The 26548-nt window shown below is 51.7% G+C and overlaps 8 protein-coding genes across 8 annotated transcripts; 3 read left to right on the top strand and 5 right to left on the bottom strand.

Moving 5' to 3' along the window:
* Positions 1-1274: 1274 nt before the first annotated feature.
* UCRPA7_2971 (putative cystathionine beta-lyase protein) lies at positions 1275-2372 on the bottom strand (the record flags this gene model as incomplete). Its single annotated transcript, XM_007915601.1, has 2 exons — positions 1275-1379; positions 1434-2372. 2 exons carry the CDS (start codon positions 2370-2372, stop codon positions 1275-1277), a joined length of 1044 nt encoding a protein of 347 aa, XP_007913792.1.
* Positions 2373-3632: 1260 nt separating this feature from the next.
* UCRPA7_2972 (putative atpase family aaa domain-containing protein 1 protein) lies at positions 3633-4923 on the bottom strand (the record flags this gene model as incomplete). The annotated part of the gene is made up of 2 exons (XM_007915659.1): positions 3633-4811; positions 4864-4923. The coding sequence occupies 2 exons, from the start codon at positions 4921-4923 to the stop codon at positions 3633-3635; spliced, it is 1239 nt and encodes a 412-aa protein (XP_007913850.1).
* Positions 4924-6079: 1156 nt separating this feature from the next.
* On the top strand, positions 6080-6939 carry UCRPA7_2973 (putative chromosome segregation protein; the record flags this gene model as incomplete). Its single annotated transcript, XM_007915545.1, has 3 exons — positions 6080-6197; positions 6246-6668; positions 6725-6939. 3 exons carry the CDS (start codon positions 6080-6082, stop codon positions 6937-6939), a joined length of 756 nt encoding a protein of 251 aa, XP_007913736.1.
* Positions 6940-7590: 651 nt separating this feature from the next.
* UCRPA7_2974 (putative gpi ethanolamine phosphate transferase 1 protein) lies at positions 7591-10663 on the top strand (the record flags this gene model as incomplete). Its single annotated transcript, XM_007915578.1, has 4 exons — positions 7591-7768; positions 7830-9706; positions 9867-9927; positions 10089-10663. 4 exons carry the CDS (start codon positions 7591-7593, stop codon positions 10661-10663), a joined length of 2691 nt encoding a protein of 896 aa, XP_007913769.1.
* A 6389-nt stretch (positions 10664-17052) lies between these two features.
* Positions 17053-17579, top strand: UCRPA7_2975 (putative ap-2 complex subunit sigma protein; the record flags this gene model as incomplete). The annotated part of the gene is made up of 2 exons (XM_007915639.1): positions 17053-17084; positions 17180-17579. 2 exons carry the CDS (start codon positions 17053-17055, stop codon positions 17577-17579), a joined length of 432 nt encoding a protein of 143 aa, XP_007913830.1.
* Positions 17580-17964: 385 nt separating this feature from the next.
* Positions 17965-18710, bottom strand: UCRPA7_2976 (hypothetical protein; the record flags this gene model as incomplete). The annotated part of the gene is made up of 2 exons (XM_007915531.1): positions 17965-18010; positions 18073-18710. 2 exons carry the CDS (start codon positions 18708-18710, stop codon positions 17965-17967), a joined length of 684 nt encoding a protein of 227 aa, XP_007913722.1.
* Positions 18711-19591: 881 nt separating this feature from the next.
* On the bottom strand, positions 19592-23190 carry UCRPA7_2977 (putative spt3-like protein; the record flags this gene model as incomplete). The annotated part of the gene is made up of 5 exons (XM_007915568.1): positions 19592-20479; positions 20685-20762; positions 21195-22010; positions 22060-22599; positions 23140-23190. The coding sequence occupies 5 exons, from the start codon at positions 23188-23190 to the stop codon at positions 19592-19594; spliced, it is 2373 nt and encodes a 790-aa protein (XP_007913759.1).
* Positions 23191-24279: 1089 nt separating this feature from the next.
* On the bottom strand, positions 24280-25353 carry UCRPA7_2978 (putative leucine carboxyl methyltransferase 1 protein; the record flags this gene model as incomplete). The annotated part of the gene is made up of 1 exon (XM_007915548.1): positions 24280-25353. The coding sequence occupies one exon, from the start codon at positions 25351-25353 to the stop codon at positions 24280-24282; it is 1074 nt and encodes a 357-aa protein (XP_007913739.1).
* Between the last annotated feature and the right edge of the window lie 1195 nt (positions 25354-26548).

A 26548-nucleotide genomic window follows, 5' to 3' on the forward strand; every position in this document is an offset into this window, starting at 1 on the left:
AGTCTAGACGTAAATTTCTCGTGATTGGCGTGCAGTACACACCCATATAATGTGTGAAGAGTTTCGAAGAGATAATGCCATGGAGCAGGCCAGGAGCGTCCTCCGAGAAACGCTGGTCCAGAGCACACATCCTCGACTGGCCTTCGCCCAAGCCGAGTGAATAGTTACACCGAGGTAGGGGAATCTTTGTTTAAAGCAGTCACCGAGCATAAAGAAAAGACCTGTCAAATTTTCGCATTGAAGATATCTCCAGCTGCAGATGCGACTGGACTAACAACGACCATTTGTCGCACCGCTTGCGGATAGGTGCTTGCATTAGGTAGTTGGGCTTGACCGCTGACTTTCTCTTGAACTGCACCATACGATCATATAGGCGCCAAATGCGGTCACTTTTGCCAAAGAGCGAGAGCTAAGACTCTGTTTGCATTGCTGCGCTAGTATGCCCATTACGACGAGATCGAATTCCCATCGGTCTGTGCTGGGACTCGAAGTCACAAGCACTTCTATAAAAGGGGAGGTGGTCGTCTCACCGCGATATAACATGAGAGTTCTAACTGTAAGGATCAATAAGTGTGTTTTGTTTTGCTTCCCTTGTTTCCAGGGTCGAGCTCGGAACGAAATCAGAGTATATTGAAGCTTCAAGAGCAACCCTGACATCCTAAGACAATCTCAACCTTAACAGCAACTACCTTACAGCAATGGCTAATGATTCTAAAGAGAAAACAGTGGAGAAAGAGTGTGTCTCCCTGTTTCATCCGCTCTTAGCCACTTGAGTTGCATGTGCTGAACTGCCAGTAAGGCTAGCTGAGCAAGGCTCTGCGCTAGGCTCTGCGCCTGGTTCGCCAGATCGGAAGACTGTCAAGATCCCCTCAACTCCGTCCTTCATGACTACCACGTATCTCACTGGAGACCGCCGCGAGGATATGCCGTTGAGTGAGTGGATGGAGAAGAAATCTCAGGAGGAGCGCCAGTGAGTGAATGATCTGCGCATGGTAGTTGTGACTGATGATTGATTTTTTGGATAGGTCGCGAACTTGACTGGGAACTGAAATACGTCGCTTCGTGCGACATGTAGATGATAAGACAACGCATAGACTTCGCAGCACAAGTCTATCCAGTATCGTACTTCTTAATTATTCAATTTCGAATTGATTTTATGTCCTTTTCCCTATATGATCATACGCCGAGAACACAATGAGCCATACCCACGCCGCAAAATGAATACCTAACGCCATCATCCAGTCTTGATAAGATACAAATCTTGAGATGAGTTTTTATGTAGATGTGGATCCTGAGCTCTCGCCGTTGGGGACGGGTTGCGCAGGGTTGTTGGCATGGAAGCCATCGATTGTAAGGGTCACGGCGCCAGCTTGTACAAGCTAAGGAATTGTAAGTTATTGATATAGAGTCTCACGATTGGGAAAATAGCTTACTGCGCGGGAGAGATCATCGATCAAATCCTCTACATCCTCAATACCAATGCAAAGCCGGATGATATCCTCAGGCATCTGCCGCTCCTTCCGAGTCTTCGGATCGATGCTTGCGTGGCTCATTCGGCATGGCATACTGATCAGACTGTTAACGCAGCCGAAGCTGACACTAATGCCGAACAGTTTGGCAGCTTCGACGATCCTCTCAGATAGGCCGATGTCGCCTGTTTCGAAAGAGAGGACGGCACCCGCGCCGCGGGCCATTGACCAATGAAGATCGTATTGTGGGTGTGACTTAAGGCCGGGATACCGAACCCGGAAACCATGAGACTCGAGAAATTCAGCAATGGCCTGCGCATTCGCTTGTTGCTTCTCCATACGAATCGCTAGAGTCTTCACTCCCCTCATGAGCAAGGAGGCATCATCAGGTGATAGTCCGCAGCCAGTAGAGTTGATCATGAAATACATCTTGTCTCCGAGACTAGCGTCGTTGGTAGCAATGACTCCTGCCATAATGTCGTGATGCCCTGACAAGTATTTAGTTCCGGATTCGTAGACGATATCGGCGCCAAGCTCGAGGGGGTTGCAGAGCATGGGGGAGAGCATGGTGTTGTCGCAAATGACCAGAGCCTTTCCATTCAGGTCATGTGTCAACTTCGCAATGGCTGGAATATCAACAATCTTAATTAAAGGATTGGTGGGCGTCTCCAAGAGGACCATGGCCGTCTTGCTTGACAGAACGGCCTTGACCCTGTCGACGTTGGTTGTGTCGACGTGGTGGACGATAATACCCTGATTCGTCGAGAGATATGTGAGTAGCCGATTCGTTCCGCCATAAAGATCGTCACCTGTGATAACCTCGTCGCCCGGCCTGAGGAGTCGGGTGATCACGTCCAAAGCCCCCATACCGGATCCCACGGCTAGTGTTCTGGTAGCATTCATAATCTTGGCTAGGTGACGCTCGAGATGCGTCCGGGTGGGATTTCCGGAGCGCGTGTAGTCGTATTCGCCTGAGCCATTGGCTCCTGTCTGCTTAAACGTCGCAGAACGGTATACCGGAAAGCTTGAGGCGCCATATTGATCTTTGTTGTCCGTGTAGACAAGCTCTGTCGCCAGGGCATAGCGTCTGCGGCCATTGGCGGGACTCGAGGGGGCTGGCGATGGAGGTAGATTATGACCATCCAAGTCCACTCGGGACAGTGCCTTGGCCGCCTTTGCCGTAGCTGCGTTTGCCGGCGGTGTGGCCATGATGCTGTGTCGCGGTGACTCAAACGAAAGGGTTTATCGAGTCGTCTAAGGTGGCGGGATGGAGGGGTACGTTAATGTCGAATTGGAGGGGCCACGAGGTATTTCCGGCGGTTAGCTAAGAGTTGAAAGTGCTGCACTCGAGGCTCTCGAGGGTCACTGTCTTGTCAGGATGTTGGCAATAGGAACAAACTAGCAATTGAATCTTCTATGAAATGGTCTGAGGCGAGAAATAGTTGGAGCTCGACTTTCGGCATCTTCAGGTACCAGTACCTTGACGATGTATGACTGGTCTTGCATGGTCCCCACATGTCGGGTCCCTTGCAGAGGAGGTGCGGAGGAATTCGCGCTAGTGAAGTACATCAACTTACATTGCGTTTGACAGAGAGATAAGGTAGCTCATTGACAGCGCCATCGGACCCTACCGATCACGACATCGCACGTGAGGCAAAAGCAAAAGAGCGGTGATGTAGCACGACATCTTCAATCGTTCTGGCGGAAGGTCTCCTATGTGCATACAGTAATGGCACATAGGTAAACTGCAGTGTCTATTTTCCCAGAACTCATTAGCCGATCAGGCTATATCCTTAAGGACCTGGATTTTCCGCATGCATTTGTGCCGATGAATAGTATCTGCTATAGATTTTGTAATGAAAGCCAATGTACCAAACATGATGGCAGACCGCTCTACCACCGCTGTGAATAGGCTCGTTCCCTCATACGATTGTATACAACTATGTGTCTACAGTTGATGGTGATCATACATTACTCTGCTGTATATTCCGAATGGCGGAGCCCTCTTCTTTAGCCAACAGATAGCCCGCTCTCCTAACGCCGTGCCGAGTGCTGAGAACCATCAAATTCCCATCTGATGTGCCACTAGACGAAGCACCGATGCATTATCAAAGGCCTTCTTTTGTACAGGTTTTTCCGTTCAGGTGAGAAGTGTAAGTGTCTTTAGTCCGGAAGCTCAGTGATTTGCTCCTCAACGTCCTCGTATTCCTCACTGGAGGTCTTGGACGTCTTTTTCTTTGTCTCGGCCAGTCTGCGAGCATGATTTTCCATCAGAATCTGCCCGCCGCCCTTGCGACCAAAGAAGTCCGCTGTTTGGAGTCCACGGACACGTTCAGGGTTGACACTCGACATTGCCTGGCCTGAAGCTCGATGTTCTCGGATATATTCCCTCATAGGAACCATTGCAGCATCTCTGCAAGCCTCTTTGATGTCGCTGCCAGACATGCCAGCCGTAACCTTAGCTATGTACTCCATATCAAATTCGGAGTCCCTCTTGGTGTCCTGGAGAACAAGTTGCAGAATTCGGCGCCGTTGGTCCTTCCCTGGTAGGGGAACTGGAAACTTCTTTGGCATTCTGCGTAGGATAGCCTCGTCAATGTCGTGCATCCTATTGGTGGCGCCAAGGACAACTATTCTCGCAGGAATACCAGAAGCATTGTTCGATGTTAACCCATCCCAGAGAGTCATGAATTCGGCCTTTACCATTCCACTAGCCTCGTGCTCTCCGCTTCGTCGAGTACCCAAAACAGCGTCAATCTCATCGATGAAGATAATTGCCGGTTGAAGCTTGTGCGCTAAAGAGAAAACGGCGCGAACCAGCTTATTAGAATCGCCATACCATTTTTCCGTAAGAGTCGATATATGCAGGTTGATGAATGAAGCGCCGCTCTCATGTGCAACCGCCTTGGCTAGCATAGTCTTTCCACAGCCCGGTGGCCCGTAGAGCAACACTCCTGATGGTGCGGAAAGAAGAGGAGCAGCGTGCGAGTATAGCTGCGGCATAGTCAGGGGATAGATGACTGATTCCTTGAGCTCCTCAATAATTTCTTCCAGTCCACCAATATCGTCGAAGCCCACGGAAATATCCTCTGGCGCCACAACCTCCAATGCTATTAGGTTCTCATACTCGTTCAGAACGAGCTCTTCCACTCGTGGTCCCCTTCGTGAGCTGCTCCCGTCCGTCCCATCTTCGCCTTCCTCGTCGTTGCGTTTACTTCGTTGTAGACGTTGCAAATTCGCCCGTGCTCTTAATCTAGCTTGCTCATGCTTTTCTTTATCCGGATCCAAAGTACTCGCGAACGAGGATAGGAGGTTGCGCACGAGGAAGTATGCTGTGACGGCCTGGAAGCTGGTTAGTTGAAAGTCGTTTGGCAGCAGTCTGGGGGAAATCCACCATCCCCGCCGTAAGAACAATATTGACGACCGCATCGGTCGTCCGTCTTCGGTCGCTCATCGCGATATATCGATTGAACGGCCCCAGCATTAAGCCTGTGTACTCACTGGCTCATGCAGGGCTAGATGCGGACAAGATGTTGACCGAATTTTGAAAGGTGGAATCTCGCAGGCTCGCTTTGGGGACTCACATGCATCCGGTAAGGTTGGCCCAAGGTCGGCGCTGTGGCTGAAAGACACGCAAGCCACTGTTTGTCGCCACGCTATCGGATCATAATGGGACTAAGCCTATCGTAGCCTTTGTTTACTCCAGCAAGCCATCACAACACCTAATTGGACGGCCATTTTACCAATTCTGCCAGCTACCTATCCAGCGCCGACATAATACTTATACATCCCACCTTTTGAAAACCAACGCGAATGCCTCCTTACGCATCTGCTACTCGAACATAAAATTGCCCAGCTTCTTGACTAGTCGCATTATCAGATATCAATTGATCAGGGCCTGATATCGACAGATGTCGAAAGCTAAACAACAAGCGGCATTGCTTGGCTTGGTGGACTCGGATTCCGACGACGGAGTGATTATACGTGCCGCAAAGATGCCTGCTGCAAAGAGACCCAGAGGCCGTCCGGCTGCGAGCAAGGTCACGAAGCCTGCGCCGAAATCTACGCGCCGTGCCAGTGGAAGACTCGCGGACGCAGTCGACACAGAAGCAGGTCGAGCGGCACTTGCGGAGAAATCTACGAATCAACAGCCGGTCGTCGCAAAGAGAGGGCGCAAACCAGCAGCCAAAGATGCTGTCATTCCAGAAGATGGCGGACTCGCAACTCCGCCAAATGAGAATCCGAGTAAGACAAAAGGACGCGGGCGCCCGAGAAATGTGAAGCCTGCCGAACAAGAAATGGCCAAGGAAGTTCCAGACTCGGTGCAACCAAAGGCAGCTCCAGCAGCGAGGCGTGGCCGGAAGCCGGCTGAGAAAATGGAGGAGGAGGAGCCAGAAGACACCGAAATACCAGAAACCCAGCAAGCCGACGCAATGGATATTGATCTAGAGGGGGACTCAGAACAAGTGGAAGACCTACCAGTGTTCCCACGTGCTGTCACGGCATCTGCACAGCGCATCTCATCCCAGGCGCCTCCTAGCGCTCTCAGACGACCATTGAGTGCTTCTGACAACGACAGTGATCCGTCTATACGGCGACGATTGGGTGATATGACGAAGAAATATGAAAGTTTGGAGATGAAGTATCGAGACCTACGTGACGTTGCGGTTAGGGAAGCGGAGCGAAACTTCGACAGACTAAAGAAGCAGGGTGAAGAGAGAGCACAGAGTAAGTCGGTTCAGCAGAAATCACGGCTTCATACTAATCGGTTCGTAGCCGCAAATCAGTTGATAGCCAATCTGAAAAGCGAGGTTACGGCTCAGAAAGAACTCGCTAAAGAGGGTGCCAGCTTCAAAAAGCAGTTCGAGGCCAGCGAAGCCAAGATTGACAATCTACAAGCCAGGATAACCGAGCTCACGACTGCGCTATCCGAATCAAAGAATGAGATGAAAACGCTCTCAGCCAAGCTCTCGGCTGCAAGAGCAACTGAGGCTGCTAATGCGAAGGTTCCTGGCAGTGCCATGAAGAATGGAACTGGAGGATCACGCGCAGCTGCAAGTTCAGAGACGGTACATTCCACACAACTAGCGCAGCTGAAGGAGGATCTCTATGGTGACTTGACTGGCCTGATTGTGCGAGGCGTCAAGCGCGATGGTCCAGAGGACACCTTCGATTGCATTCAGACAGGCAGGGGAAGAAGTAAGTTCTCCAACCCATTGGCCGTTCATCTTGAGAACCGTACTGACAAGCTGTAGCACTTCACTTCAAACTTGCCATAGCCAACGAGAATTCTTCTGAGGGCTATGATGACGCCCAGTTCATGTACATGCCTCAGCTCGATCCGAAGCGTGATGAGGATTTGATCGAGATGCTTCCGGATTATTTGGTGGAGGAGATCAGTTTTCCACGACTGCACGCTGCCAAATTCTACTCGCGTGTACAGAAAGCCCTCACGGAACGCTTGGACTGAGTGACTATATCTATTCGACGGCCACCTTAGATCTGGAAGGTCGGAAGCCACCATTGAGAAATTGTGGGGGCATAGCATCCGATGATGTTGGTGTAATGAAATGTACGTTATACAGGAGTTACGAGATATCACTATGGCGTAGAGTATCTGCATGTTGCCAATTTGTACATACAAGCGGTCATCTATATGAAGTGCGACTCTTCTTACACCTAAGGAAGTATTGATAGGTATTGTTAGCATTGAAGTGGGCCGTGCTGACTGATGACGGTAAGTCTTCCCGACAAGCGCATTTTTGTGGCGGCGGGACGGATCCCTGCAAGGTGGACGCGGTGCCGCAAAGTGGACAACGTGTGCCTGAAATCGCGTTTGGATAGGACTCTTAGTAGCTGGGGAAATTTCCATCTGTCTGTCCCGTTTGAACATTTCGAATCTGATCTCTCCCCACCAAACAAATGCGCACCTGTGCGGCCAAATGGCAAGGGAGTGTTAGAAGGTCGGACTGGTTTCTCGTCGGGCTTCTTCTCTTTCGTTCATTCATTTGAAAGACTTTGAGGTCACGGATGAGGCCGTCTTGAACCCATTCCAGATCCCTTTGTCCAGTCGCATTGTCATTTGTAAACTACCCATTTCTAATTGAATCAAGGCGCAAACATGGCTCGGTTTCCCCGGGTTCGATTCATGGCTATCGCCATGATATTTCACTTGGTCTATATCTATTCTATCTTTGATATTTACTTCGTGAGCCCCATTGTTTCTGGCATGCGCCTCTTTGGAGTTGAAAGGTCAGGAACTATGCGGGCTCCTGCCGATCGCTTGGTCCTGTTCGTAGGTACGTTGTCGCATGGCATTGCTTCTTTTCTATGACAGGCTACTGACTCCAGGGCTTATAGGTGACGGATTGCGTGCAGACAAAACTTTCCAGTCCTGGCCGGAGCCGTATCCCGAAAGTGAGGAAGATCTCAAACCTCGACCTCTAGCTCCCTTTCTACGATCGCGTGTGCTTGAGCATGGCACCTTTGGCGTCTCGCACACGCGAGTTCCGACTGAGTCACGACCAGGGCATGTCGCTCTTATCGCGGGGCTATACGAGGATGTCTCGGCTGTCACAACTGGATGGAAGCTGAATCCTGTCGACTTCGACAGCGTGTTCAACAGAAGTAGACATACATGGAGCTGGGGAAGTCCAGATATTCTACCAATGTTTGAACAAGGCGCCGTACCCGGGCGAGTTGATGCATTTATGTACAGCGCCGAGTTGGAGGATTTTTCTCACGATGCTCTACAACTAGACTATTGGGTATTTGACCATGTTAAAGAGCTGTTTGAGGAGGCCCAGAAAAATCAGACTCTCAACAATGCCCTTCGACAAGACAAGGTGGTGTTCTTCCTCCATCTCCTCGGTCTTGATACGAGTGGTCATTCCTATCGTCCCTACTCGAAAGAATATTTGAACAACATCAAAGTTGTCGATCAGGGAGTCAAAGAGATCACGGAGTTGATCAACAAATTCTATGCTGATGACAGGACCGCATTTGTCTTTACCGCAGACCATGGCATGAGTGATTGGGGCAGTCATGGTGATGGTCATCCAGATAATACCCGTACTCCTCTTATATCGTGGGGCTCGGGTGTTGCCAAGCCGGAAATCAACAAAGATACTGTTGCTCCAGGTCACAGTGATTATTCATCTGACTGGGGTCTTGATCATGTCCGAAGACATGATGTCAGCCAGGCCGATGTAGCAGCGCTGATGGCGTATCTTGTTGGCATCGACTTTCCCGCCAACTCCGTGGGAAAGCTACCGCTATCATACCTCTCAGCTGATATCAAGGAGAAAGCTGAGGCATTCCTCGTCAACGCTCAGGGAATCCTAGAGATATACCGAGTAAAGGAAGAGCAGAAGAAGGCGTCAGAACTGAGATTTCGCCCCTATTCGCCATTTAGCGTCGAAACCCCCGAACAACGAGCAGCCGATATTCAACAACTCATCCAAGCTGGTCATTTCGAGGAGGCTATCGAGGAAACAGACGCCCTCATTCAATTCGGTCTACAGGGTTTACGGTACCTCCAGACTTATGACTGGCTATTCCTACGGGCCCTCATCACTATTGGCTACCTTGGATGGATGGCATTCGCCATAAGCACGGTCGTCAACTTACATGTTCTGCATGGCAAGGTCGAGCCGTCAAGGTCTTTAGCCGGTTTGGCAATCTTCTCCTCGATTTTTGTGCTCCTTTCGGCATCATTTATTGCTTCCAAGTCACCCGTGACATACTATGCTTATGCTTTTTTCCCCGTCTTCTTCTGGGAGGAAGTGTATGCTCGTCGAGAAAGCCTAATTCAGGGTAGCAAGATTCTCTTCGGGCACGTGCAATCAGGGGGTTCCTTCATGACTCTCTTCGTCAATGGCGCGCTATACATTGCCACTATTGAGTCTCTTGCCCTAGGCTACATTCACCGGCAGATTTTGACAGTTCTGTTCATCCTCGGCGCGTTCTGGCCCGTCCTTTGCGGTCCTTCTTTCATCAAAGAGCATGTGGCACTGAGCGCAACGTGGTTTGTTTCCTGCGTCAGTATGAGCGTTTTCACTCTCCTGGATGCCAATAAGGTGGAAAGTGTCAACCTCGTTATGATCGGCGGCGCCCTTATGGTTACCGTTGGCCTTGTGTATCTCATCTATGAAGATCGCATTCTTGCCGGCTTCTCTCCTGTATCGAAGTATCAAAAGTCTGGGCTACCGATGTCACGAATACTTGTCGGGGTGCAGGTTGGCCTCATCATCTTGGCGATGCTCGTAACGCGGTCCAGCGCACTTTCTTTGCAGGCAAAACAAGGCCTGCCTCGGGGCAACCAAGCGGTGGGATGGATTGTTCTAGGTAGGGGTTCAAGTCTTTACTCTGCATGTGTGCAATACTGACGTGTCACAGTTGTCTCACTACTCATGCCTCTGGCGTACCGGTTTCAACCGAACAGCCACTATCTTCATAGGTTAATGGTCATCTTCTTGACATGTGCGCCAACATTTGTCATCTTGACGATCTCGTACGAAGGCTTATTTTATGTTGCATTCTGTTCTACCCTTGTCACATGGGTAAGGCTAGAACACGACGTCTACGTCTATAACAAACCCCGGACTGGTCCCCCACAAGGATCCAACGGATCTGCGGCGGAGGTGCATAAGTCTACGGAGACCTTCCGACCCCTGACGCTGCAGGATGCCCGGATAGCCCTATTTTTCTTCGTGCTGCTCCAGGCTGCCTTCTTCAGCACGGGCAATGTGGCATCCATCTCATCCTTCAGTTTGGAAAGCGTCTGCCGACTACTCCCGATATTTGACCCCTTCTCGCAGGGAGCTTTGTTGGTGCTCAAGCTGATGATTCCGTTTGCCCTAGTCTCGGCGAACCTAGGAATACTAAACAAGAGGCTAGGCGTGGCGCCCTCAGCCCTGTTCATGGTTGTCATGGCTATCAGCGACATCCTGACGTTGTACTTCTTCTGGGTCGTGAAGGACGAAGGGTCCTGGCTGGAGATTGGCTCAACCATCACCCATTTCGCTATTGCAAGTCTGTTGAGTGTGTTCGTTGCAGCACTCGAAGGCGTTAGTGCAATGTTCATCTCTGGTGTTGACGTTGACAGCCCGCTTGGGAAGCTGATCACCAATGGCGACGCTGCGGAGAAGAAAAACCCAACACCGGAAGCCAACGGGTTGGGCTCAACCAACTAGATACAACACATCTGTTATGCATATACAGAAGCGTACATCACGATTGAGCACGAATTGAATACAAATACTTCATAGATGTAGGACCATCTTGACTCGTGACATGTTTTAGGGGCAGCATAGAACTGAGATATGATAGGCAAGCTAGGCAAGGCGGTGTCTAACGTCTTTTGAGAGTTACCTCGGCATCTTTTTAGTTTCTCTTGGAGCTTGTGCTGGCTTGGCCGTTCAGCTTGACGAGGCCCATTTTGCGGGCTAGTCTAGGCTCGGGGCTGACTAGATCTCTGGTACAATGCGTGATAAGCTTGGTGATGGTCGCACCCATTGCAGATCCAGCGAACGTTAACCATCAGATCGGTACCTGGCAGTCTATTACTGCCGGATGCATGGGGGTATCGTGGAGTGCGTAGTTGAAGTCACACAAGATGACACAGGAGATTTCAACTAAAGCATATACAGATGTCTAGCTGGATATCTACGGGAACGAGCCTAAAATTGGCAGTCTTTTTACTGGTTCATTCTCTGGCAATGTGAAGAGCGTAAGTCTCGACTTGCTCTCGTCCCACAACCTCACCACTCCAGCATGTCGGGAGCTTTCCGAGCAGCTTCTCGAATCCTTCGGGTGTGTCCTGTATCGGATGCGGTACGAGTACATAGCCTCGAGCATAGTCTTGACACGCTACCATCATGTAACATTCTCAGGGTGGTGGAGTGCCCCAGATTACGGAGTTGAGGGGTCAGTGATGGAGAACGGAGAAGGCCCCAAGCCAGGGATAGGAGGATATGCATCATTAGAAATTGAGAGCGCCTCCTGACCGTTGGGCTCCCCAAAACCAGACAATCACAGTCGTTCTGGTGGACGTGGCGTCGAAATAGTGTCCCCGACTGCCGCGCTTGTGGCTGCTCTTCCCCTCATGCTGCTCATGGCGTACGTGCGGAGAGTATCCCGATCAGCTCAGTTGCTTGCGTACGTAGTGTCATTGCAGAAGCAGCCCAGAAGCCCGTCTGACAGCAGAGTATTATTCGATCGCACCCTGTCGGAAATAGAAGAAAGAAGACCAGGGGGCACTGGGCGGAGGAGAGTTGGAAACGGACAAGTTTGCGAGCGCCCGCAAGACTCGGCAAATAGACAACCCTCGTCGTATTCGAGTCCAGCCTGGGCAGCAGCCCTAGCCAGATGCTGCACAGTACGTCACCCGCATTACTCCATTCGCTCATGAAGGTATTCGGGCGCTGGTAGATCGAACGCCTATTATGACCAGACCTGGGTATGTTGGCTCTGGACCTGTCTTTACACCACACACTAACTGCCTACGTGTATTGCGCAACTGCACTACGATATTTTAGCACTTTGAGGGGTGCAGACGGCCCTGTCCGGCCCCCCATGATTCGTATCCTTGGCTCTTCTTGGCTTGCGCGGAGAAAACAGGAGGAATCTCGAGTGAGAACTCTACTCGCACAGCTTTATCGACATCGACCAGTGAAGTAGCTGAAAGTGTCAGCATACTGCGTAGTAAGGGGGACTGGGGCGGGTCCCCTGTCCACTTCAGAGTAGAGGAGGGCCGCCTGCTACCTACCTACTTTTTTTCTCTTGTAGAACACGCACAGATCTCTGACATGTGAAAGTCTTGGGTGCGCTGCGCCGCTGCCAGCGATTGGAACACTCCTGACAAGTATCTACAGAAATAATGAGGAAAACTCGCGCTTTTGGATCTAAGCTAGCATCTTGCTCTATAAGCAGAGAAAAATCTGCAAAGATGGAAAGGGCGATTAAGTCTGAGTGGGCAGGTTGTCGGGTGTCATTGCGAAAACTCTGGAAGGTGGAAGGTGGAAGGTGCCGTTCGCAGCCCACCAACCCAGCTTCCGGGTTCCTCTGCGCAATAAGGTACCTACCTAAGGCGTGTGCTGATCAGGGAGGAGGGTCAGGGTCAGGGAAAGAGCTAGGAGGGGGAGGGACCGGGAGTGACTGCAGTATGAGATCAAGAGGGAGCGGCAGCGGCTGCGACGGATTAGGCAAGCCCACTCCACTTGCTTGCGGTCCCGCGCACCTGCCCTTCAGGTTATTCGCAGGCGCCCGCCACCTGTACTGTATAGTACTGGACGGTACTGAAGGTGAAGTGTCCATGTACGTACCACAACCCGCGAACCCTTCGCCTCGACACGAGCAATAGCACGGCATTCTGAAACCCTCGATTCAATTTTTTCCCGCAGCAGTTTGTATAGCAATTGTGCGATTATCCTGGTGACACAACGGAATTCTCAGTCAGAAAAGCGCAGAAGCGAGCGCCATCATTGGCTTGTGACATCTACGCAACACCCCAAGCCACATCTCGTTCCAAGTCCCACGGAGGGCTCGGCGAACATCCAGGCTCAGCAGCGCCAGCAGCACGAGCGGCAGGCGTCCAGGCGGGAGCACGCGGACTGGCTCGCAGGCGATCATCCAGCAGTCGCCGCATGCTTCCAGGTTGTTGATCCTCTGTTGTCCCCCGTCCGTCCTCTCTGAAGTACCGGTCCAGTTCGCAATACCGACCTACCTTTCAATTGTGCCCCACGAACCACACATCGTCCAGACACTTCACCTGCCCGCGACGCCAGATCGATATTAAACTCTCCGTCTCGTTCGATGCGCCGGGCTTCGGCCGCCTAATCAAATGGATATGGATGTCGACAATTCATCCAGCGAGTCGCCGGCGCGGCAGCAGGCCTCCAACTCGCCCTCGCAACAGTCGGCGTCCGCTGCTGCTGCTGCTGCTGCCGCCGCCGCTGCACATATGAGCTTCAGAAGGTTTGGGAACTCCCTGCGCGCACATTTGGGGATTCATCGCTGACGTAGCAATTCGCAAAAAGACAACGAGCATCCCGGGCATGCGAGGTAAGTGTACTTTTTAATCGTTCGGCAACTGCTACGGTCCAAGTACCGTAGACTGCAGCCCTGGTGGGCTGCTTTGCGCGAGTGATCTCCTCGTGCCGAGGCAAACGTCCACTTTGTCTCATTCCCCTGGGTCCTAGCTAACATCTCGGCTTCCAAAAGACATGTCACGCACGCAAGGTCCGCTGCGATGCGGCGAGCCTCGGAGTGCCGTGTACCAATTGTGTGGCCTTTCAAATCGAATGCCGCATTCCGACTCCAAAGCGAAAGAAGCCCCAGACCTCCACATCCAAGGACTCTGACAGGTAAGGATCGGGCCGCCGCCCTCTTGTCAGCCTGCCCCTGCATACCGAGACTGACTGCTGCAAGCGAGCGAGGAGATGCCCCGTCTGAGGAACGCTCCCCTCGAGCCTCAAGTAGTGCGGGCACCTTTGCGACCAGACCCCCCGCCGTCTATCATACATCCGAGGGAACGCCGTCAACCACCCAGACCGAAGCCCAGGCAAGGAAAGAAGAGCTGGATAGCAGTACCTATCTCAATATGGTTATGAAGCCCAAGTTCACCCGAGCACCTATCACTGATGCTGGTCGTGTCGCATACCTGGGCGAGTCGTCTAACCTGACACTGTTGGTCCACGATCGTCAAGGTTCTGCGGATGTCGTCCACTATCCCCTCCCAGAGAATGTGCGGGGTTCTAGGGCTCGACTAACTGAGCTGGACAACGTCGAGATTGATATCCTCCACCAGCGAGGAGCATTTTTACTGCCACCAAGGTCTCTATGTGACGAGCTCATCGAGGCATACTTCAAATGGGTCCATCCCATTGTGCCCATCATCAACCGAACCAGATTCATGAGGCAGTACCGCGATCCCAAGAATCCTCCTTCTCTACTGTTGTTGCAGGCGATATTGCTGGCTGGCTCTCGGGTCTGCACGAATCCCCAATTAATGGACGCCAATGGCTCGACGACACCAGCTGCACTGACGTTCTATAAGAGAGCCAAGGCCCTATATGATGCCAATTACGAGGACGACAGAGTGACTATTGTACAATCACTATTACTTATGGGGTGGTATTGGGAAGGCCCCGAGGATGTGACGAAGAATGTCTTCTACTGGAGCCGCGTTGCTACGATCGTTGCTCAGGGTTCTGGCATGCATCGAAGTGTCGAAGGTTCGCAACTGAGTAGAACTGATAAGAGACTCTGGAAGAGGATATGGTGGACCTTGTTCACTCGAGACAGATCAGTTGCTGTTGCTCTTGGACGCCCAGTTCACATCAACCTCGATGACTCAGATGTCGAGATGCTTACGGAGGATGACTTCATCGAAGACGAAACGGATCATGCCAGCGAGTACCCACCCGATCCCATCCATGTTCAGTTCTTCTTGCAGTATGTGAAGCTTTGCGAGATTATGGGCTTGGTTTTGTCGCAGCAATATTCCGTGGCATCAAAAGGACGAGTACGAAATCCAATCGATCTAACCCACAGCGACATGGCTTTAGCAGATTGGCTACAGAACTGTCCGAAGATCGTTTACTGGGAAATGCCTCGGCATCATTTCTGGTCGGCGCTGCTTCACTCCAACTATTATACCACTTTATGCTTACTGCATCGGGCGCACATGCCTCCTGGGGGCGGATCTTCCCGATTCCCCGAGGACGCTGCCTACCCCTCAAGAAACATTGCATTTCAAGCTGCAGCAATGATCACATCTATCATTGAGAATCTCTCCGCGCATGGAGAACTTCGGTACTGCCCGGCGTTTGTGGTCTACAGTCTCTTTTCCGCTCTCATTATGCATGTGTATCAAATGAGATCACCCGTCCCTTCTATCCAGCAGGTTACCCAGGACAGAATGCGGACTTGTATGGCAGCTTTAAAGGATGTGAGTCGGGTATGGCTGGTCGGCAAAATGGTGTATACACTATTTGAGTCGATTCTTGGCAATAAGGTTCTTGAGGAGAGATTACAAAGAGCTGCTGGTAAAAGACACCACAAGGTGCAGAAGTCGCTGGCCCAACTTGAACAGCACGCCCAAAATCAACAAGCACGATCAGCGCCAGATGCTACGAAGCGCAAGTACGATGACATGGCTATTGATTTCGGAGTGCCTACGCCTACGCCGCAGGAGTCGTACGAACGGTCACGGCCACAAACACCGAGTCACACCAAGCAGAACGACAATGGGATGCAAGCACACGCCATGCCACCCCCTGTCACTTCGCCAAATGTCCGTCCAAACGTCGGTGACACATTCATGGGAGGAACTGCCTCTCGTCCACATACGAGACCAGCGACCCCATTCAACCCTTCATTCTCCGTACCAACGACACCGCCAGATCTATATCTCGTAACCAGAAACTCGCCCAACCTGTCGCAAGCCGTGTGGGAGAACTTCCAGCCGGACCAGCTGTTCCCAGAAAGCGCAAGCATGCCCCTATTCCCTCATCTCTCGCCCACTCAAAATCAACAAGGTCTTGACCCCAACATGATGGCCCAGATGCAGGCTCGGGGAATGCAGCCACAAGCGCCGGCACAGCCATCTGGACAACAATTCGGTCAACAAATGGGTAATAAGCCTGGAATGGGCGCGAGTCCACCTTTGCCAAACAATAGTAACAATACTTATCTTCAACCGGGAATGCCAAGCTTCCAAGGTCAGCATAATGCAATGTGGCAGACCGGATTCGACGGCATGCCTGATGGGCAGAGTCCGAGTGACAGCTGGAGCACAGGTTCTGCACAAGGTCAGCCTGTGCCTTCTACGCTCAACGTTGAGGATTGGTAAGTTTACGATTTGGCTAACATGGATGAATGTTACTAATATGTATGCTCTAGGTTCCAATTCTTCGGCATCAATAATGGGGATGTCGCCAATCTAAATCTTGACCTACCTCTCGGCTAGGCAGAATCGCAATGATTACACTTCGGTCGCAGTAAGTAAGATATGCCTTGTGCAACGGCTACGGAGTGGTCGGGGACAGGATTTGTTTCGGGTCTATGGGAGGCGCTGGAGTCTAGCAATGGGAATTTGAATTCTTGGCCCTTACCATGGATGGTGATGGGGTTAGGTCTCGCGGCATGGTGCTGGTTGGGGACGCTTATATCACAGGCGACTTAGGGGAGTGCAATACCTTGAAGTCGACGCTAGCCATATCTCTGCATGAGCCAGGTCATCTTTGAACAATTACAAGTAATACGATGCTCACATAAAATTATACCAGTACTGGGTTGCAACATGTGATCAGGCTTATGAAAATGTTGGAGTAGTTGGGTGACTTATCAATACCTGGTTTAGCTTGTGCCCTTACACCTACCTCACTAGGTCACTGTACCCCTGGGCCCATCATCCCGGCAAACCCGGCCAGCTGCGATACAGAGATAGGGGAAGCTTCCCCCGCACCCACTAAAACTTCCCGTGGTGCGTCAAAGGTCAGACCGACGGTTCGAATTGAGCCGCATTTCCAACGACCTCAACAATCCCCAATTCATCAATGACGGATCACAACCCGCCAAGATGTTGTCGTTCATATTAATACAAAACCGCCAGTGAGTATCCCCTCTCTTTCTTCCTCGTTTTAAGGCTCGCACCTCTAGCCTCAAAGAGTCACATTGGGATGTTTACTAATTTCTTCTCTTTCTAGGGGCAAGACCCGGCTGGCGAAGTGGTACGCGCCGTACAGCGACGACGAGAAGATCAAGCTCAAGGGCGAGGTGCACCGACTGGTGGCGCCGCGCGACCAGAAGTACCAGTCGAACTTTGTCGAGTTCCGCAACAACAAGATCGTGTACCGCCGCTACGCGGGGCTTTTCTTCTGCGCATGTGTGGACACCAACGACAACGAGCTGGCATATCTCGAGGCGATTCACTTCTTCGTGGAGGTTCTGGACGCCTTCTTTGGCAACGTCTGCGAGCTTGATCTTGTCTTCAACTTCTACAAGGTCTACGCCATTCTCGACGAGGTCTTCCTGGCTGGCGAGATCGAGGAGACGAGCAAGCAGGTCGTGCTTACGAGGCTCGAGCACTTGGACAAATTAGAATGAGCCGGAGGAAGAAACTACCAAGAGAGGATAGGGCCGGATTTGACGGGCATACATGGTAGACCCCGGTGTCCTGTCACATTGCAAGGCGCATGGTGCATTGGCGTTTGGAACAGCAGATCTGTGAATAACCTGACATTTGATTTTGAGCACCTTTCCCTCAACCTTACAGATTCAGTATTGATGAATCCATGGTGGCCACGAGGCAAGTTATCTAAGAGAACATAGAAATCTCAATGACCTAGGTACAATGTGTCCTAACCTGGACTGCGGATAATGCGTTTCCTACCCTCAGTGCATCGGGAACACAATTCCCTGAATGGTCCTATTATCTTCTTTATACAGTACAGTGGAAGACGGTGGAGCTATTTCTTCCATCCCAACGTATCTACTCGTCGTCGATCTTGATGTCCTCAACCTTGGTGAGATCGTCGCTAATCGCTATTAGTTATTGTCCTAGCATCGGGAGGAAGTATCTTACTCGTTTGCTCCCTACTGCAGCTTCTTCGCGTTGATCTCGTCGATCATCTGGATAGCAGTCTTGCGCTCCACCGGCTTGTTGACATAGATGTTGTCGCGGTTCTTGAACAGATCCTTCACGGCAGGGTCGTAGTCTTTGCCCTTGCTCACAAGCGGCTTGATTGTCTTGCCAACGTTGATGTTCTCCGAGACATCCTCGACCTCCACCCCCGCAGTGTCCTTCTCATCGTCGGAGATCAAAGCTCGGTCGTCCCCGGCAATCGGGTAAACCTGAGGAAGAGGTCCGTAGGTTGGCTTGGGCGCAATCTGAGGAGGCTGCGCGGACTGGTACATGGGAGCTGGAGTCAAAGGACTAATAATGTATGGTCGCATATGCGCTGGCAGTGGCTTATACGTCTTAGGCTTGCTTTGGAGTTCGTTGCCCAGATCCTCAAGGCAGCTGTCCGTGTCGAAGGAACCCACCTCCTGCACCCGCTGAGAATCAGGCTGCTTGGTTGAAGCTCCTCCCTGAACAGCGCTGCCCTGCTTGTTGAGATGTTTCCTACTACCACCTTGATTGTGAGCGTTCTTCTCGTCTTTGCCGTTCTTAGCGACGAACTGCTCCCACTCGTTGGCCTCCGCACCGCGCTTCTTGTTCCCGTCAGCTGAGTCCATAGTGATGCGTCTGAGCGGCGAGTTCAGTTGGCGAACAGGTGTATCCAGTCCTCCGTTTTCATATCGGGGCGAGATCGCTCTGGCGCGGCCTGTTGTGTTTCGAAAGTGAGGCGGCTCGAAGTATTCGTTGGTAGCGTGGGGAGACTGGTTTGAGGGACTGTGTTGAGCGATCAAAGCACGGCGGTCTGGATGCATAAACGAGTCCTTCGAGTCTTCCATTTGCCCACGTGCTGGATGAGAGTCGTGGGCAATGGGAAGCGCCGAATGCTTCTTACCCAGATTGTCATTCGGCAGCGGTTTTCCTGATGCTCTTTGTGCTGGTCCTTCCCAGGGACGAAGACATTGCTCCCTCTTGCTAGCTTTCACCCTGCTGGGACTGGCTATTTCTCATGATTAGATCTTCACTCTCACATGATGTTACTTGTGGAGGCAGGGAACCATGCCAATACCTTCTTGGTCGATACGTCTGTGCATATCTTTCATCTTGTTCCTTCCGAGTGAAGCTTAATGATCATAAGATAGTATGTGATGTCGGGCGGCCGGGAAGATGGGATGGACACAGGGGTTGATGTGAGAAGGACCTGGGGAAGTTTGGTGAAAACAATCGGCAAAACAAAACACAACTTACTATCTTCAGAAGCACATCACTGCATATTTGCGACATTGGCACAGATTCCCTTTCAGGTAGGATCACATATAAAATTTCCTAAGGCAATATGTACAGCCTTGTATATTATGATTGAGCACTTGATAACAAATATATTCCATAGCACCCTGAACTCCCCCTGCTTTCAAGTATCCGAACAAGCTACAATGACATGATCTCTTCCTTTATCCTGAAGTAGTTCCACGACTTCCATAACTCTCCTCTGCTAGACACTTTACCTCTTTAGAGCAGCAAACCGCTTTGCTAATTCATTAACATCTGGTATGCCATTCGATATATCGTCATCTTTCTTTTCTGCCGCAGGTTTCTTCGCAATGCCTGCATCTTGCATCTTCTTATTTGGCTTCAGTTCCATCGAGTTGAGAGTCACTTTTGGATGGATATTGTCTGTAGACGGGCTTGGAGGGTTGACTTGTAGCGGACCGCCAGGGCCAAACGTCCGAGGGGGAGTGGCCTTGTTCAACTCCTCTGTAACCTCAGCCTTCTTACTTTCTGCAACGAGAGGCTCCTCTAGGTTTTTCTGGGCTTGCCCACCGCTCGGGTTATCGTCGTCGTCTCCGTCCAGGAAGTCTGGTGGTGCCTCTCCCAGAGGTTCTCGCTTCGGCCAGTTGACACCATACGCTTTTGCTATCTCCTCCAAGTAACCGACCACAAGCTCTTCTTTCGGCGGCGTAACGCTCAGCTTCTTGACAACCTTCTCGTTGACCATGCCATCCGAGTTCTCCATAGCCGCCAGCACAAAGTCCTTCCCATACTTCTCCGCCAGTAACGTCCTGACCACATGGAGCTCCTTGATCTCCGTCTTCGGCGCCGCGTATATGATGCTCTTGATGGCCTCCTCCAAGCCCGGGTCGCAGGTGTGGCCCTCCAGCAGCCCGGCTCTCGCCAGCAGAAGCTCGCAGTACAGCTCCAGGATCTCGTGCAGCTCGGTCGTGATGTCGGAGCGGATGATGTTCTCGACCCGGATGCGCGCGGAGTCGATCTTGCCGACGTCTAGCAGCTGCGCCATCGCTCGCCTCTGTGTCTTTGAGAGGGCCTCATCGCGTTTCTGGACCATGCGCAGCCTGGCGATTGCGAGCTTGAGCTGCACCTTGATCTTGGTCTGTCGCATCACAGGTTAGGGCCGTTCTGATGGCGACGTCATGGCTTGGATCTCTTGTGCGGTACTTACAACTATGTTCCCCTGAGGCGCCATCTTCGGGATGCAGCTTCGATATGGTATCTGTACGGCTATTCACGCCTTGAGAATGAAAAACGAAGGTGGAAAGTTTATGGGAGAGTTCAGGCTACAAGGAAAGCTGGCGCACTTGGATATGTCCACCTGATTGACGTTGGATGGCGGGGCTGATAGGAACACCACCAGGAGAGCCCTGCGGGGTAGCTCTCTCGAGTGCGATAGGCGTTATTTAGTGCCACTGCGCAGTTGATCATCTCAGAACACAAAACGAATCATTTGATGTTCAGAGAATGACCTATTCTATGAAGTGTTTTTAGACTAGATCTAGACTCACAAAAGTCTCTATGAGGCAATTCATGCCCTTTCGATGGATGGTGGCAATTATCACGATACCGGTCAAACGCCGATAAAAGCAACCCTGTATGGTATCACAACCAGAAAATAGAACCTCGATATGCCTAACGCCATAAACCTGCAACCTGCCCTTAATTTCTAAGCCAGCCGCCACCATGTGTTGTAGAGTTTGTCCTGACCATCTCGTCTGATGAGCAGTTTTGAAATAGAATACGCCGTTTCCAGCAAAGTCGTCAAAACTGTCCACGGTCAGTTTCAGTTGCCACGGGGAGCAGGGTTTACGTACAAGCCTCAGGTTACTGTGCTGTTGTGTTCTGGTTCCGTTGAGCATGGCGCGGGACTTCTTCGGGCGTGCCTGAAGTCTGCGGAATGCCTCCTGGATATGGCGGGGCTCTACCGGGGTTCTACCCTCGGAGGGCGGATCGAACAGGCCCTGGGCCAGCTTGCGCTTTTTGTTGCCGGTGTTCTCGCCGCCGGTCCTTTCCTTCCATAGATCCTCCTGTTCTTTGATCTTCAGCGCCTCCTCCGTCAACGTCTGCACCATCTCGAAGGTCAAGAAGCCGAGAATATCGACTATATCGTCGGACGGTTTGCTGTCGGTCACGATGCCGAATCCTGCCCACTCTCTGAAGCGCTTGCCCTTGCGGTACGTGAAGGATGCTTGGCGGTACTCAGACCATGTGACATATTCCTCCCTAGTCATGACTTTGGTCCGCTCGTCGGCCTTGCGCAGTCTCTGCAGAGTGATGTAGTTCATCTCTTCCTCCTCGTCGTCTTCCTCATCATCGCGCTCAGGTACCTCCTGATTGAAGTAGGATGACGGTTCCCAAGGAAGTCCAACCTTGGCTTTCTTGTTCTTCTTCGTTGTGTCCTCGACTGGCCCACCAGGCACTGCTCCGCCAACGGGGTCGTCTCCAGCAGCAAGATCAGCGTCAGCACCCTTGTCATCAGAGTCTCGGACATTCTTGCGGACATCCTTCCAAGACAAGAAGGTGCGAAGACGTGACACTTTCGGAGCATCATCGCGGATTTGGAAGATGAGATCATTGATCGTAATAGCGCGAACACCGCGACGAGAGGCGAGCTCTGTGCAACTTCGAAGCTTCAATAACGTTAAAACTGTCCACGTTATTGAGTCTCTGGGCACTTACAATCTCGATGACTTGTTGACGAACAATCTCCTCGATGATACCCGTGGTCTCTACTGAAGGCTCGCCTGTCTCGCCAGAGACGTACATCATCTGCGGAATCGTGTCAGTTCTGAAGCGCTCTCTAAAGGTCTCCATCGACTCTCCATCATAATCATATGGAGCTCTGTAAGGCGGAGGAGGGAAGAGGTCTAGTTTCAGCAAGCCCTTGACACAGGGTAGGAACTTTCCAATGGCCCTGGCACCAGACAGTCCGAGCGCGGTATTGAAGTGAGTGATGAAGATAGAAGCGCCCTCAGGAGTGACAACCCCCAGCGCATTGCTAGTCGCAGGATTGCGAGGCCGCAAGTCCACTGAGTGATGGCCCAGGTTGCCGAAAGGGGAAAAGTTGAAATGAAGGCTGCCGTTGGATGTCACGTAATCCACCGGGATATCGGAAATTTCAGGTTTCTCCCAGGCTGTTTTCAATCCCGAGGTGGAGCGAGAAGATGATATCAACTTGACCGGCCTGTGGCGCGGTACCGCTGAGCGACGTCGCTGATCCTGAGGGAATGACATTTTAAAAAATCATGCGATTGTGAGAGCATGCGGCCGAGGTCGTGGGTGATCGCATCTAGCAAAATCCTGTCCTTGAGCTTGAGCGCGGAGAAATTTGGCGATACTCTGGATAGATGCGGAGCTCTCGAGTGAGAATTCCCTGGGTGCGATGGAAATTCTCGAATCTTAGGTGATGGTGTATTGGTTCTGGCGCGTCGATGTCCCAACAGCAAGGCAGTTAAATATGAAAACGGATGCCGTATATAGCACCTTGCCGTTTAGAGCTCAATATCAGGTACTTCCGAATCGCAAAAACCGATCCTCACAACAGCATGTGCGACTTATCGACGTGTGCATTTCGCGTGATCACCAGTGATTCCTTTGGGAAATAGTCGCCTTTCAAAGCGTGATGATTCCTAAACACAATGCCTTCATATCGCCATAACGAGCTGCCAAGGCCTTGCCAACTTTGGCTGGGTGCGCGGAACTGCTGAAAGACCTTCCCCCCAGATGACCAGATGACGGGCATAAGGAAATGCGACTGACCTGCTGTATCTCCTGGCGATACTTGTACTGCTTACTGTCCTTCTCCGCCATCTTGAATGTAGTCTCTCGAGTTCAATCAGTATGAATTACAGGATGCAAGTGATGAAACGTGAAAGTGAGAGAATTTGGAAGCAGTGCGCTTCGAGGGATAGCCCAGGCTGAGCAAAGGTTGTTGAAGCTTGATGAGGTGAACAAAGTTCCAGTTGCGGCTCAACCCCCAAGTCGTGGCTGTGCACGAGCCACCGGAAATAGGTGCACTAGTCTACCCGGTGTGTATACCTAGCGATCATTGATTTCAGGTAACAGTGACAATTGAGTACGAACACCTTTTATTGTTTCTGCACTTGAAGCCACGGTACTTTTAACTTTTAATTTGATTAATACAATTTTGTATCAACCTACATTGTAGCCACAGAGAAAAACCCTCAATAAATATCATCTAACAATTTTAGAGACACTTCGCAGCAGATTAATTTCTTTATCCATTTCCGCCATTTTTTCTTTCTCGACATTACCTTTCCAAGTAAGATCTTGGATTATCTTGATATCATACTCTTTGGGTACGGTGTTCTTGAGATCGTGTAGGAAATGGCGCTCGATTACCTACTTCAATACGTTCGCAATGTAGTTCTCGCGGTCAATCTGACGGCGTGTAAGGCGTCAGCTAAACTCAAAAAACGGTTCCCATGATATTTCGGCGGAAACCTAGGAGGAGCGGTTGGTACCTCCGCTTGAACCTCGGACGAGATCTGATCAAGACAGTTGGACAAGGAAGATTCGACGGTCAATAAAATAGGATTCTATTTTCGTATCCCCATAGCTAGCATGATTTATATCTTCTTTTCAATTCTGCCAACCTTAAAATTCCGATATCTTGGTGTTCAATGATATATCAAAGCCTCAGACACGGTAGTCGCTCCATGCTGTTGCCTCCGCGAGCCTAAAAATACATTCATAATAATAAAGGCCCGTGTAACCGTATCGTATGTCTCAGTGAGCAGTGCGGTGATTATCTGATGTTACATTCTGCAGTGGTTGTTGATGAGTTGAAGGGTATTCTTATTTTGTTTAGCGGCTAAGCCTGTAATAGTTAACGGTCTGCTCACTCTAGCAACCTTGACAGTATCCCGTCGATTCTCGTCAACTCAACCAACCGTCGAAGCCTGTCCCTCTCCAGCCCCACGCCACGATGTAATGGCCAGCCAGTAACTTCCACTCCTCGACTTCATCGAGGCCCTCTAGGCTATCGACTCTCTCCTTCTCCTCCTCCGATACCCAGGTCTCCCAAATGTGGTCTACTGACAGCTGCCTGACTTGCTCAAAACCTGCGTCCCTCAACCTAGTCTCCTGGTCCTGGGGCTCCTTGTATACTTCCAGTGTCGGCATTCTGATCCTCCTTGCTGCCAGGTTCGACACCATCATCTTGCCAAACGGGTCTTCAGGCTTGGTGGGCTCGTAAAGAACAATGCCAATATCTGGGATCTTATCTGTGAACCACTTGATGACCTTCCTTGCCTGTGTGGTCTCGAGGTAGCATAAGCAGCACTCTGACACCAGCAATGTCGGGACGTCGGTTCTCAAACCCGCCAGGGTCGTCTCCTCGTCATCACGAGCAAGCTGCCGCAGGTCCAGGCCATGGCACCAGTACTGGCAGTTCTCAGCTGGCGCACTGCGCCAGGATGTCTCCCCCTCTCTTGTTGGCTGGGTAAGGACACGTCCCAGGACGGGCGTGGCCTGCACGATGTGATATTTCCGCGAGCTGATGGCCGGGAAGTCCACCTCATGGTAAATCAGCTTTCTGCTTGTCGGCTGCGAGAAAAGACGGAAGCATCGCGTATCGGTGCCTGCCCCAAGAGAGACGATCTGCTTCTCCTGGCTCGCATCCCCGGAGGACAGAAACGCGGCGATGAGCCGGTCCAGCGCCGTTGTTCTGGTGTACGTTCCTCGGTTGATGATGGGCAGCCGCCTGCTGGCCGGCTCGGCCGAGTTCTGCACAAAGTACTGAGCGTAGGTGTCCTCCAGATAGCCGACCTCGACGGCGCTCAGCCGCGATACGGCGGCGTCGGTGTCTGTGCCCTGGATGGTGGCGTCGTGCCCCTGGCTCCCCGACACCGAGGGGGGTCCTCCTCCTCCTCCGCGCCCGCGACCCCGGCCCCGACCGCCCCGTGACGCCCCGCGTAACGAGAGGAGGTTTGGTATGGAGGGTGCCGACATTGATGGATGTTGGGACATGGGAGCCCGTTACGCCATTTTCTGATTTGCAGGGTCTCTTCTCAGGGGGAAGGCGGGACGGGGAGTCGGTAGAAAGCGTGTTAGCGCTGGCCGAGGATGCAGACCCAGACCTGACGTAACGTGGTGTGGTGTGGTGCCCCCCGACCTGCTGGGGGAGGCGGCGTTGACAGGCGCAGTCTATTTTGGGGCGGGCCTGGAACCCCGCTAAAGGACGGCGTTTGGCAGTGGGGCGCGCCTCAATTGCGGACTGCAGATCGAATCCAAGTTGACCAAAGAACTTCGATGGCAAAAGAAGATCTGAGGAACTCGTCATGAGGATTGGTCTTTTCCCCCCGGCGAATATGCGTTATATGTATGAATTAGCTAGCTATTATTAAGAACAAGCTGTGCAAGCTGTTGGGCCAAATTCAAGTGCTGAGCCGCCGGCTAGGCTTATTAGCTGGCAGGGTATGGGATGTTGTGCAAGACAGTGGCGATAGAAGCCGGACCAACACTCGTGTTCATCGAATTCCAGACGGTCGGCTCCTGAACAGGAACCAGCTATTCTGGAGGGGCCAGCCATGGATTATCACAGTTCTATCCGAATACAGTCCTCGACCTAGTCACCTAGTCTAGGAGTCACCCATGGGGCATGCTGGCTGCAGTGAGAGACAGCTCAGAGCCTCAGAGCCTCATTGCATGCCAAGCCTTGATCTTGATCTTGGTGCCACTCGACCAAAAGCCGACGACACAATACCGGTATGGTATGAAGAGCTGTGACAGCAGTGTGCAGCATACCATGTACTATGTATCAGGAGACGCGCTGGATGGCCTGATGAGGAATCTCTTGCATTCAGAAAGCTCGTACTCCGTACCGCAGCCCGAAAGTGGCCAAGGAGGCGTTTTCGTGCCAATAGTCTTGTCGCCGTCGATTGGCTGACGACGTTGAAAGTGAGGAGCATCCTGGCATGTTGCAGCCCCTTGGAAGGTTTCTACTGCCCTAATGTATTAAGGTTAGGCTTTCAGGAGTTCCCTTGCAGGGCCTGATACACACCCGACCCAGCCGTTTTACCACCACCATCTGGGCAGACCTACCTAGCTCGCCTAGGACCTCATGTACTGCGTAACTGCAAAGAGTCGCGGCGCGTCCATTGGCTGCAGGGCCCGTCGGGCAAAAAGCATTGGCCGTCCGTCAGCA

This window comes from Phaeoacremonium minimum (assembly GCF_000392275.1).
Source record: "Phaeoacremonium minimum UCRPA7 unplaced genomic scaffold PA7_03_scaffold_222, whole genome shotgun sequence".
Lineage (NCBI taxonomy): Eukaryota > Fungi > Ascomycota > Sordariomycetes > Togniniales > Togniniaceae > Phaeoacremonium > Phaeoacremonium minimum.